Raw genomic sequence first — 12,207 nt, 5'->3', positions numbered from 1 at the left:
AAACATACCTGCGTCATCCTTTGCTTCTGGCAACAAAGGCTTGCTATGCGCCCCTGGCTGGCCTGGCCCTTGTGACTCCCCCTTCGTTAGCACCCCAAGCTGTGGTTTCCCACAAAGACTCAAGCATCAACCAACAGCATCCCAGAGGTCAAGCTGGCAGTATTTCAATCCAAGACACTGTCTTGGGGGGAGTGGAGACAAACATGTTACACTCATCATGTGGCCAAACTGTCCCACAGACAGGCTTCTCCATTTTGCCCTGTCAATCATGCAACAGTTTCCACTTTGCAACCCTTGATCAATACATCTGGTTACTCTCTTAGTTTTGCCACTGGGACGGGTTCTAAGCCGTAGTTCATTCAGAGTTTTATGTCTTTGATTGTGCTTGAGGCTGAATGTCTATCTCCATCACCTACCTAAACCAATATCCCAGGACCTGAGATCTTTCCTACTTCTGTGAGATGGAGACAGCTGGCCCAGGTCATGAAGAGGGTTTCCATTCAGGTTTGTTAAAACAACAAACAAACGAAAAACTATTGTTTTCTGCCCTTTTCGTCACGTTCTAACATACAACAGGGAATGATGTATGCTAAAAACACAGCATCATTTTCTCATGACTTCCCTATCACACGGTGCCAAAATGCCCCAAGTACCAAATGGAAGCATCTGTAATGTCACCCATCGCTGTCAAACTTGACTGGACTTGGAAGTGCCTAGGACACCTCTGTATGTGTCTTGGAGGGCAATTCCTGAGGCTTAACTAAGGAGGGAGGCCGAAACTCACACGGATGCCACCATTCCATGGGCTGGGGTCCTGCACTGAAGGAGGAAAGAAGAAGCCTGATGAGTGCCGCCACCCCCATCCTGACCTGACAGATGTAGAATATGAGGCAATACCTCTTAGTGCATGAGCCAAAATAAATGCACCTTCCCTTAAGTTGCTGCCAGGTATTTTAAAACAAAGGGAAAAGGAAAAAACCCAAACCACACCTAGGAACTGAGATACAGCCGGGGTGGAGGCGGTAACCTGTGAGAGCCTGCTAATTCCTGGCCAAGACTCCACTGACCTGACTCCAAAGTACTGGCATGGCCATCAAACCTGAGAACCGGGAGCTGAGAGTTCACTCCTCTGCAGGTACACGCCAAGCACCTTCCAGCCTCAGGTGGGACCTGAGGCCATCTCCTTGTTCTCCATGACACACCAGGAGATAAGGTCTGGTGAAGGTGAGCTAAAGTGATGGGATCCATATGCTGTGGCCAAAGGCTCTAATCTACACATTACCACATTCCTCTTATCACTGAGAAAAGCCAAGCCTTCCATGTTGGTTTAATCAGAAGGAAAGGGAATTCACACATCCAAGTGCTAACAGCCTCAAGTCTGGCCAATGGGATGCTCTGGAGGCATCCCCAGGCAACATGTACCTCCTTCCCCTCTGAGTTTCACACATTGCTGGCAGGCAGGAGGCCCTGTGTGCCTGTGCCTTTGGGCGGCAGTGAGATAGACATAGCTCCTGCTCCTGTGCTCACCTGCCTCTACCACTAGGTCTGAGACAAGGAAAGAGAATGCGTCTAGAGCCTGAGCTTATGTAGAAAATCTTTATTCACAGCCAAGGGCCAAAAGATCCAATTACAGTGTCCTTTAGAATAACCAAGACAGCTCCGGTGAAACAGGTAGCCTCGAAGACTGAGTTCCCACCAGAAGGGAGGGGCGAGCTCTGTGTCCTACCACACAGACAGTGGTTACAGCTCACAGTACTGTACATACATGCCAAATAGGCTGTAGGGAGGACTTGGGTCTTCTCACCAGGGATCGGTTTGGAGTGATAGGTAACCCAAGGGGCCTAGGTTGATCAATACATGCTATGAATGCACCAACATGTCATGGTGCGGTGCATTTGGTCTGTAATTGCTATCTGCCAATTAAAAACAAATCAAAGTGAGGAACCAGTGCTAGACAGGCCTGATGCTAGTGGCAAGGAGGCAAGCAAGTATTCTGACAGGAAAGGGCTTAGAACTCTGCACAGATGGGAGGGCTCAGAACTACACCGAAGGGACCTGGAGAGAGGGCTCAGCAGCTCTGGGCACTGGCTACTCTTCCAGAGGACACAGGCTTGATTCCCAGCACCCACATGACACATCATACCTGTCTGTAGCTCCAGTTCCAGGGGGCTCCAATGCCCTCTTCTGGTATCCATGAGTACCAAGCACATATATGCAGGCGATATGCCCACACACACAAAATAATTAAAATGTACAACAGTAAAGCCCACGAGGTCAGCAAAAGAGCAGGTGTGGCACTCCCTCTGCACCCTGTCATCATCCATGTGCCACCCCGAGCCAAAAAGTCACCAGAATTAGGGGAAAGCTAAAGAGGAGCTAGGCGCGGTGGCACACATCTATGATAGCACGGGGGAGACTGAAGCAAGGAGCATCGTGGAGTTCAAGGCCAGCCCAGGATACCTGGTAAGACCTGTTTCAAAATAATACAAAACAGGGTGAGCAAAATAGCTTAGTATGGTCCCTGGGACACACAGCTTGAAGGGAAGGGCGCGGGTGCACGCACACACACACACACACACACACAAACACACACACACAAACACACACACAGGCAAAACACCACACTCACACATGCACGCACGCTCTGGGGACCTGGAAAGATGACTTCTAGTTTGCAGTGTCGGGCAAGGCTTCCAGGCACAGGAAAACAGCACGTGCAAAGGTCCAGAGGTAAGAATGCACATCACTCCAATTTGGAATGTTTTGTGGTCAAGCTTACTGGAGCTGGCTTCCAGAGACGGTGCTGGGGGCGAAGCAACGTCATTTTCTAGGCCAGATGATTCACAAGCGACCTCAGGGAGTGAAGTCAAAAAACGCCAGACACCCACGCTACCTCTTGTTTTGTGCAGGGAACCCCAGAGAGTCTGAGTCAGTGGTGGAGTCTAAGAAAACCCCACTAGCTTGCTTACAGCCCGACAGTCACCCAGTCCGTCCTAGTCGGCTTGGAAAGCGGCAGAGAAGCTGGTCAATGAATGAACGCACAACCCTGGAAGATGCATGCAGCACCCAGCTCCCAGGGCAAGAGGGAGGGGCATCTGTTCCCACACAGGGTGTGAGGGAGGGATGGAGAGGGGCCGCACAGTTATCCCGAGGAGCTGGGAGAGCTCAGAGGACGCGGTGGAAGGTGGCAGCCTTGGGGAAGGCAGGAAGGAAGCACTGGGGATCTGGAGACAGGGTCAGAGAACAGAGGGGCACCTCAGCCCCGTCTTGCTAACCCAGCAGGATAAGGACCTACAAATCAGCCAGGTTCTCTTTTGGGAGGGGGGGCTTACACCCAAGAGTACTGTGTTTCAGTATCATGTGCTATGGCTACCATTTGTGTTAACTCTAAAACAGTCCCAAAGGGGCAGCCGCATCTCCTCCATCTTACAAATAAGGCAGCGGTGGCTGAGTCAGAGACGCAGGCTGCCCCTGAGCCCGCTGCTCCCTCCACCCACTGCCCCTGAGCCCGCTGCTCCCTCCACCCACTGCCCCTGAGCCCGCTGCTCCCTCCACCCACTGCCCCTGAGCCCGCTGCTCCCTCCACCCACTCCTCCCTAGCACCCAGCACTCACTGTGCAAGGGTTTCCCCACATTTGCTGACTGACTGATATTAACTGTTGAAGGAGATCAGCTTTGGTTTCCACAGATACATATCTTTCTTAGTAATCTGCCTTCTGTTCTCTGCCACTAACTTTGCTTTCCCTGGTTTTCTGTTTAAAAACCGGTCATTTCATATGCATGATTACAGGGCTGTCCCATTTGTGAAAACAGCAGTTTGAACACGATGTCAATGGTCCTCATGTACATCCAGGGGCTCACCCAAGAGGCCAGCTCTGTGACCGTCCTGGAGGTTCTGTCTAACATGAAGACAGTGATTTGTTTGTTATTGCTTATATTATTTAGACAGTCAGAATAGCCTTGCATGGCACTGCCTCCATCAGCCATGCCCCACCTGAGGGGCAGGAAGCGGGTTCACATTCTGGGGTGGGGTGCGCTAGCTTTCTTACCCACAGAATGTGATCACACAGGACACCCACCAGACTCTAAGCAACCATGCAATCCTGTTTATTTAGTCATTCAACAAACATTATTAACTATGTACATCGGTAGGCACAGAGCTATTCATCTGTGTGGAATGGTGCAGGGGTCCCCCAAGTACCCCTGGCCAGCCATATCCGCCCCCATACCAGTGTCTCTCTTGAATCCCATATCAAATCTGCCCTATGCCTGAGTGCCCTGTAAAGCCACAGCTGTCCTCAGGTTATACAGAACAGTTAGTAACCACAGGAGCCCTCAGGACACCCTCACCACCCCAGCCTGTTCCTACCAGCCCAAGGCAGCAGAAGTTGACAGAAAATTCACCAAGCAAAGAATACGAGCGGAAAGAGCGTCCAGTTTGCCCAGGAGGAGATGAGGGGCTGGGCAGCAGGAATGAATCAGAGTCAAGGGACCTCCCAGCACCAGAGGGACAGCTCCAGGCCCTGACACCCGGGGAAAGACAGAGACCTTTGACAAACAACACCTCCTCCTTCAATCTCCTCTTCCGACTCGGTCGGCTGCAGCCACAGAGAGCAGAACTTCTAAAAGCCATGGCGGTGGTGGCTGCGGCTCTCTGGGCTCCACCACTCCAGGAAGTTTACTAAACAAAGCCTGGTTTCTAAGCAGGCCCTGCCGGCTAGGGGGCTGGCCCTGGACTAGTGCGCTGGCCCAGGCGTATCGGGGACCAAGTTCCATAGTTCCTAGGAGGCATGGCATGAGCATCTAGCGTCCAGGCCACCAAGCCAGCACTGCACCCTAGCAAAGGGACGCATTCCTGAGCAAGCAAGCAGCGGGGAAGCCAGGAGCAAGCTAACATGTCCCCTTAGGACATCAGGGTGCTATCCTGAACTGCCCTCAAGAGTCAAAGAGGAGACACGAGAATTATTAAAATTCCAGTAAGAGTGGGTGCTTTAAAAACTTAGTGCATTAGCTATTTTTCTCGTTGCTGTGGCAAAACACCTGGCGAAAGCAACTCAACAAAAGGGTGCATTCAGGCTCATGGTTTGGAGGAACACACCCCATCATGGCGGAGTAGGTGAGGTAACAGTGAAGCGGTTCTCACGCTACATCCGCACTCAGGAAGCCGACTTTTATTCTATCCCAGGCTCCATCCCATAGCATGGCGCCGCCCCTACTCTCTCTGAAAATGCATTCGCAAACACACTCTGGAGTTTCCTAGGCGGATCCCAATCCGATCAAGTTAACAAGGATTAACCATTAACTCTTACATTTTTCTCCCTCCTCATTCAAAGAACTCAAGGCTTTTGCAACCTATGGTCATCAAGATGCGTCACTGGCAAAGGTGCCTGTCACCAAGCCTAACACACTGAGTTTGATCCCTGGACCACCTCATGATGAAAGGAGAGAGCCGACTCCTAAAAGTTGCCGTCAGACCCTTACACGAACACTGTGGCACACGTACACACAAAATAAATGTAATAAATAAACAGGGTTAGAAGTAAAGGCCTGGATAAATGAAATGAAAACATGGGCAGGCTGGGGAAGGGACACAAAACGGCTCGACAGCCCCATGCAGACACTCAGCAGCCGCTTCACCCCACAGCAGGACCACAGGCCAGCAGCTCCTTCGGTTCTGAGGAAAGCAACTTAGGTAAGAAGGCCCATTGTGACAAACAGCGCCTGGGCCCTTTAGGGTTGCAGGAGGCAGCTGGCGAGCCAAGCACTCCTGCCTTGGTAGTCCAGTCGGCTGTGCAGAGATGTTCGGTGTGAGGGAAGTTTCCGTTGGATTCAGGAACTTCAACTTCAGGGCTGTCCCGAGATGGTAAAGAGGTGTGGCTGATCCCAGAGCTTTCCTCCCAGCAAGGCTGGCTCCCACCCTGAACTCCTCCCACCTCTGACACTCCACTTCCCCTCTGTAGTCGGGATGGAGAACGCCCCCAAAGGCCTGTGTGTTGAAGGGCTGATCCCAAGAGAAACTGCTAAGAGATTTAAGAGATGGGGCCTAATGGGAGGTCTAAAATTAGGTCACCGGGCATAGCTTGACCTGGTCATTTCTTCCTCAGCTTCCTGGCCCTAATGTGGGCAGTTTTGCTCCAATATAATCTTCAAGGCAAGGCCTCAAAGCAATCAAATTATAGACTGGATCATCCCAACAACATGGTCCAAAATGGACCATTCCCCTGTATAAGGTGATCATCTCGAGTATTAGTTCCATGGCAGAAGGCAAGCCCCGCCCAAACACCACCTCCCCTAGAAAGCCCTTCTGACTTGCCTGGGTAGGATTAATTATCCCCTCTGCACACACACGCATGCTGGCATGCCGGGATACCCATCATTACGGATTCTCCTCTATCACCTCCCTGCTCAGTACACACTGGGGGCTCTTCTATGGCCCCAGGGCCCCGGATCCAGTAGTCAGCAGCTGAATAGCAAATGCTAAAGAACAGGTTTGGGCTGAGCTCCTTCTGCAAGGCTCCAGCCAAGGGGCAGCCAGCCAGGATGAAAAAAAGACACAAGGGCATTTGGGTCTTTGGGGGAGGATCAGAAACCAGGCCACTGGCTGACAACCAGAGCAGCTGACAACACGGGGTCCTACATTTGGCTAAAGAGGAAGGATTCGCATGGAATGCTCTGAGCTCTCCAAGTGCTCCGTCCGCTGCTGGAGACCTATCTTCATCCGCCATGCAAGGAACACTTGGGACCAACAGCAGAACCACTGACAGCTGTACTCACAGACAGGCCCCCGCAGAGTACACATATGCGGTTACAACCCCTCCCCAGACCCCTCCCCAGGAATCTGAATTGGCATTTAAAATGAGCATAGGAATGGTGGGGCCAGTCCTGCTTGGGACCTATGGCCAAATACTCACAAACATAACCATCTACATAACGTATGGCTTTAAACATGTTTACCTAGGAGACTTCCTTCCGAGCTGCAAGTCTCTCTCTAAACAGGGCCCTGCACCTCCTTGGCTCTTTCCCTTCTATTGTAGCTAATGCAGATGCGATCAGCAATTTATGAGGATGTAAACCACCACTGCGCTTGGATACAAGCCTTGGAAGAAAAATGTCTCTTCCAGATCGTTCTATGCTGCATCAATTTGCTAACACTCTGGCTTCTTGTCAGACAAATCCCATCTTTCTGTGTGTGTGGCACAGTGACAGGCCTAGCTGCTGAGAAACCAGTGTCATATACACCACTCTACCTCATCTTACAGTCAAGAGCTGCTGCAGGTCCTTGATCTTCACAAGGTTCTACAGAGACTCCCAGCAGCAAACCAAACAAATGGGCTTGATGGCTATGCAGGTGGCCAGACGGTGTGGCTCTCTCTGCAGGCCATCTCTGGCCTAAGGGAGACACAGCTGTTACGAAGCAGGGATTAAACATCACCTGAACATTTTTTATGTTTCCAAGTCTTTGGTTAAACAGCTGTAGAAAGATGGGCTTCAAAAAGCAGCCATGTGGAGAGACAGGAAGAGATGGGGCAGGCCTCCAGCACGTAGGCTGTGGCTGTTTGCTGAGCATATATTTCACGCCAGACCCTGATCTAGGCAACTCAGATATAAGACAGACTGTCCACTCAGAGGAGCTAGGACAGGATAGACGGGGCAGGCAAGCCAGGAGGGCCTCACTGAGGAAGCTCAGTAAGTAAGGACTGGACAGGGGCTGCCCACATGGGTGCCTGGTGCCAGGAGGGTATGTCACAGTGGATTCCACACTATTTGAAACCTTGTTCCGTTGTGGTACGTGTGCCAACAACACAAAACTAACCTCAAACAGCAAAATGCTATGATGAACAGTGTGGTGTGTGCCCTCACTAGATGCAGGCAGGAGAGAAAACGAGTGGAAAAAGCAATTCTCTCTACCCAGGGGCAGCCACACAATTCTTGCTGTTCTCTGTTTAAAAGGAAACAAGAAATGCTTCACACACCTATTTTTAAATTTTAAAACTGAAAATATGATTCCATAAATAACGTCTGGGGTCTGTGTTTGCATCTTCTGCCTGGCGGATGACTCCTGCCATGCCCCCGACTCTCAGAACCCCTGAGGAGCCCTGTCAAACCTACCCACCTGTGTGTGCATTGTGGGGAGGCCACCTCTGCCCTCAAAGGCAGTCTGCTGAGGCCCCGGACTAGCGTGTCAGTCAGCCCTGACTAGGCCGCCGAGCTTAGGCGTGGGTGTCATTCTCTGCTTTAATATCCTGTGCCCACCGTATCACCTCATCACTTCTTAGAACTGGAACCAGAACTTCTGAAATGGGCAAGCATTGATTCTGTATCATGGTAGGGGCCCTGCTGACAAACACTGAAAAGCAGGTAGCTGGGGTGAGGGTTACACAGTCTTGTACACTTGTGGGGAAAAGCACTGATGTAAACTAGACACTTAAAACTGGAGAAATTCAACGGTATGCAAATAAAGTCAGGTTTTGGTTTTGCTTTTAAATCAGGGCTGACAAGATGGCTCGGCAGGTAAAGGCATTTAGCACCAAGCCTGATGACCCAAATTTGATCCCTGGAATCTATATGGCAGAAGGAGAGAACCAACTTGCTCCTGAAAACGGCTCCCTGATATCTACATGCAAGCCGTTGCACATGTGCCTGTGCCCCAACCCAATAAACACATAAATAATGTGCTTTAAAAATAATCTACTTTGGGGGCTGGAGAGGTAGCTCATTGGTTAAAAGCACTGGCTGCTCTTCCAGAGGACCCAAGTTCAATTCTCAGCACCCACATGGCAGCTCACAACTGTCTGTAACTCCAGATCCATCCAGGTGATCTGGCGTCCTCACACAGACACGAATGCACATAAATAAATAAATCTTTAAAAAAAAAAAAGAATCTGCTTTTCTATGGGTATTCTGGTTTGGTGCCACACAGGAATGAGGATTTGTTTTCCCTGACACGAACAATCTGCCTCTGACAGGGGTGAGAGGAAAAAAGGCATCCAGGTTTGGGGGCAGCAGAAAGATGAGGAAGTGGCAGGCATGGCAGGGTGGTTGGGCAGCGTAAGGAGGTTATGATTGTTCCCTTGATCCATTCACCAGTGACATTTTTCTCAGCACCATGATCCAGCTCTGTGGTCCAGAAAGGTTGAATGCTGGCAATTGTCGAGATGGGGTGTGTGCTACAGACAGGAAGTCAGGCCCCAGAGAGCCTGGGTTACCAATCAACGGCCCTGCTTATCAGCTTAGTGACAAGGGCGTGTGCATAAATAAATTCCTCACCTATAAATGGGCATGGCACTGACACGCCCCAGAAGCACACTGCCATTTCCACACTGTAAAATGCCTTCAAAGGCTGGCACAGGAGCAGGCACTCTGTTCTCCAGCTCCTCCGCTGCCCTCAAATGGCAGCCCTTGCTACACAGCCAACCTTATGAGGCATACCCCCACCTCCTGGTTAACACCAGTCCCTATCAACCTGGAAGGCAACACAGTTCTCAGCCAAGAGACCCACGTCCCCAGCACCACCATACAAGCCTCAAAGTACCCAACCTTCCCTGGGGTTCAGGGGTGGCTGGACGGACTGCAACTGGCATTTTCCACCTCTTCTTGGAGGGCCATAATATGAATCCAGAGCCAGGGTTTGGAGAACCAAATGTTCCTGGTGCTGGCGAATGGGATGGAAAGGGAAGGGTCCTGGCAGGCAGGAGCCACCAAGCAGCCTGGTGGATATGAAAGGGCCACATCATGCTGGCGATGAATGCTCATGGGCCAGTGCCAAGCATGCTTCTTCTTCAGTGTACAAAAAAAAAAAAAAAAGTGGACATATTACCAGCTGGAACCCGGAAAGAGCGTCCTACCTACTTCTACTGTACAAGAATGTCTCTGCCGATACTCCCAAGGTCATGCCAACAAGCAAACTGCTCTTTCAGAAGTCATGTCCTTGGCTGGTCACTGGCTTTACTTTTCCTCTAGTCTCACAGCAACTTAAGGACTGTTCCAGTCAGGAGAAAGGACAGCTAGACCCCAGGGAGGTGAGGCCAAGGAGCAGCCACAGAGTGAAGACCCTACTGAAAAAACTGCTAACTCTCAGGACCCCGGGCCTCAGCCCGTCCTGCAGGCCGCACCCTTGTTTGTCCTCACACCTCAGGCATCCACTCCGAAACAACCAATGAGCAGGGAGGAGCTGCACAAGGAGCTCTGTCCCCAGGGTGCACACCGGGCACTGCAGGGCTGACTGACCGTGTGGAAGGGAGGTCACCCACCGCCATTCCACGTCACCTGGAAATTACAGCATGCAGGAACGAAGCTGTGCCATGACACCTAGAAGGTGTCAGGAGGATCTGCCACTTTATAGACTAACTGAGTCCCAGACCAGAGGGCCGTAGAACCCCTGCCCACCAGGTGCTCTCAAGTCCGGGGAGGGATATGGGACAGGAGACCACTCACGGAACACTCACAAACATGACAGGATCCCCGAGGAGAGACACCGGCTCCCAGAAAGGGGCTTGCTTCTCCATCTAGGGACGCACCCACCACAATGGACTCTGTGCTATGTTTACAGAAGCAAAGCCGGTGGAGCCCATCACGGTTCAGACTCCCAAAGTCAGACACACGTTCTCAGAAGGAACAAAGCAAAGGCCCTGTGTGTCTCCCATGCACACCTGAGGACGGAGAGGGATTCACTTGCTAAGGGGAGAAGTGCATGCTTGGCCTAAAGCCTCAGGACGATAAGCCACCAAAACCATCACGTGTTTCACTGTGCTGGCTCCAGGCTGGCAGCCAGAGCTGTGGCTAACAGCTGTCCAAACTGATGGCATCGCCCAAGCGCTACAGGAGGTGGGGGTGGGGTGCTCACACTCACCAGACAGTGGGTCTTTGCCAATCATCAAAACATTGGGCAAATTCATTACGATCAGCTGCTGGAGAACTTCCTACAGAGACAAAGAGAGAAAGACACCGTTAAAGCACAGGAGACGAGAGTAAGGAGCCATTAGGTAAATAACAGCTAATCACGTCCCCCGAGAAGCAGGCAGCCACTACAGGGCAACTGGGAAGGCCTCAAATGATTAGCTGAACCATTCAACGCAGAGTGCAGTCATGCTGTGCTGCTCATCAAGTAGAAATGGTGGCTGCTGCATATCCAGAAACTTGCAGGGAAAGATAAATGACACACTAGGATTATGCTTCTTTTTTTTCTTTCCCGAAACGGGTTTCTCTGTAGACCAGACTGTCCTCAAACTCACAGAGATTTGCCTGCCTCTGCCTTCGACTGCTGGGACTAAAGGCGTGTGCCACCAATGTCCGGCTGGGTTAAGCTTTTTAAAAACTATACTGAACCGCTTTTGTCTGCATAGTTGGTGCAGTTATAACAAAACAGAATAAACAATGGAGATGCTACCGAGCCCTCAAGCTGAGGACTGAGGATCTGAGCATGGAGGAGGCTTTGGGGTAAACTCTAGAAGATTTTTTCCCCGTAGGGAGTGACCTTCTAGGAGGAAAAACATCTGGCTATTCAGTCCAGTCAGAGAAGGTGGCCTTGGGGACAGCTGCCTCCTGACCCTCATGCAAAGACCCCTAAACGCAGGTGGGGCATGGCCATCGCCATCGGTCACAGCCTCCTATCTGTGGATCTTTCAGGAGCTGTGTTCTGGCCAGTGGTGGCAGCACTGTCTCACAGCCCTGCTCGTTCCCTGGGCTGGGCAGGCCTGGTCTTCCTCCCTATTTAGAACTGTTTTTCACAAATCCAGAAAAGAAAAACCCAATCTGGGGCTGGGGAGATGTCTCAGCGGGTAAAGCTGTCTGTTGTCCAAGCATGCAAACCTGAGTCTGGGGCCCCGATACTCATGTGAGAAATTTAGACTCGACAGAGAGGATATTACCACAATGGGGGGGGGACGCAGTGGGGGCAACAGGTGGATCTCCAGGGATCACTGGCCAGGCCAGCCCAGCCCAGTAGTGACCTCCAGATTCAGTGAGGCTCTGACTTAAAAACAACAACAACAACAAAACAAAAGGGTGGAGAGTGACAGAGAAAGACATCCACCATCACCTCTGGCTCCATGCGTATATATGGGGTGGGCACACAGACACAGACACATGCATACACACATAGACATGTACACATGTGCGTGCTTGTGCACGCACACACACACAGGAAAAGAAAACTCCAGTTTTATGAAGACTGGTGGAAAGGAGTGGGTGGCACAGCAATGAAGCCTT

At 51.2% G+C, this 12,207-nt stretch overlaps 1 protein-coding gene across 2 annotated transcripts in view; it reads right to left on the bottom strand.

The window, feature by feature from the left end:
* Positions 1 to 12,207, bottom strand: part of Ccdc88c (coiled-coil domain containing 88C) — a 117,253-nt gene that overhangs the window by 58,491 nt on the left and 46,555 nt on the right. The window contains exon 4 of one of the 2 annotated variants that reach the window (XM_040742622.1): positions 10,850 to 10,919. In XM_040742622.1, coding sequence (XP_040598556.1) covers positions 10,850 to 10,919 — 70 coding nt within the window. Of the gene's footprint in view, positions 1 to 4,548; positions 4,659 to 10,849; positions 10,920 to 12,207 lie in introns of those variants that run through there. The other variant, XM_040742623.1, reaches the window with a different exon arrangement.

Source organism: Mesocricetus auratus, unplaced genomic scaffold, assembly GCF_017639785.1.
Source record: "Mesocricetus auratus isolate SY011 unplaced genomic scaffold, BCM_Maur_2.0 Super-Scaffold_15014, whole genome shotgun sequence".
NCBI lineage: Eukaryota > Metazoa > Chordata > Mammalia > Rodentia > Cricetidae > Mesocricetus > Mesocricetus auratus.
This window is presented reverse-complemented; position numbering and strand designations above follow the sequence as displayed.